Source organism: Dinoponera quadriceps, unplaced genomic scaffold, assembly GCF_001313825.1.
Source record: "Dinoponera quadriceps isolate SergipeBrazil2010 unplaced genomic scaffold, ASM131382v1 scaffold13743, whole genome shotgun sequence".
Taxonomy (NCBI): domain Eukaryota; kingdom Metazoa; phylum Arthropoda; class Insecta; order Hymenoptera; family Formicidae; genus Dinoponera; species Dinoponera quadriceps.
In genome coordinates, this window is record NW_014567459.1 from 1 (window position 1) to 954 (window position 954).

The 954-nt window shown below is 37.7% G+C and overlaps 1 protein-coding gene across 1 annotated transcript; it reads right to left on the bottom strand.

The window, feature by feature from the left end:
* Positions 1 to 86: 86 nt before the first annotated feature.
* Positions 87 to 954, bottom strand: LOC106751465 (fatty acyl-CoA reductase 2-like; the record flags this gene model as incomplete). The annotated part of the gene is given in 2 exon segments (XM_014632364.1): positions 87 to 752; positions 883 to 954. Coding segments are annotated over 2 exon segments (163 nt in total), but the record flags the coding sequence as incomplete, so codon positions are not given.

Genomic DNA, 954 nt, shown 5'->3' on the forward strand with positions numbered 1-954 from the left:
AGGATTTCAGGGGGTGGTGGATGACGTCCACCAATGAGAGGAGATTGCGTGGAAGACGGTTACTCTGGAAAAATTCCTAGTATTGACATAAATAATTTTAAGAACCTAATTGCATAGAACGGCCTCTCTTCTACCGACTGTGTATACAGGTAGATAAATCGAAGCTCTATCGGGAGCTTTATGACATATGTGGGCGGCGCGTACTCGTATCTTTTCCATAACAGCGCTTGTTCAAATATGTTTGTTTTACAATCATAAAAGTAGGAATTCGCTGCTATCTAGGTACCCAGTATGGACACATACGTGCCTAACGTAGAGGCGGCAAGATAACTTAGTTATATAACGCACGTTTAGCGTCTGCCAATGTAATTTTATTTTTGTTACAGTAGAGCTTGCCTGAAGCCCGTCTGTTTCCCAATCATATAATTAAAAAAAGAAATTCGTAGTTTCCGAGACACCCAGGACGTAACATCGCCATTACTTCGTTTTTTCCAAATTATAGAATTTTTTAGTAAATACTGGACAACAGTGCATAGAGAAAATGTAACGCATGACTGCAGTATTTTATATTAATTACAAAATTACATGAGAGAGGCATATAACCCAAGCAGCACGTAAACGTTCGAGGAATGTTCGCTTTACGCTCTGCTGCTTGGGCATGCTACAAGAATATATTTGCTAACAGGTTACAGGTAAACACAACGACGATGAATATAAATGCGAACTTTGTCGTGTAGTGTATCCAATACAATCTGAAATTCGTAATATTATTATAAACTTTAACATAAAATTTCAGAATTTGAATATAGCTTTGTATCACTCTCACTCGTATATCATACAAAAGTGTATTATACCATCGAATAAAAAAAAAATAAATCGCACCTCTTCCATTTGATACGACTGGTCTCCAAAGTACTGAGATCCTCCTTGAGCAGGTAAAGGCGCATACCTTTG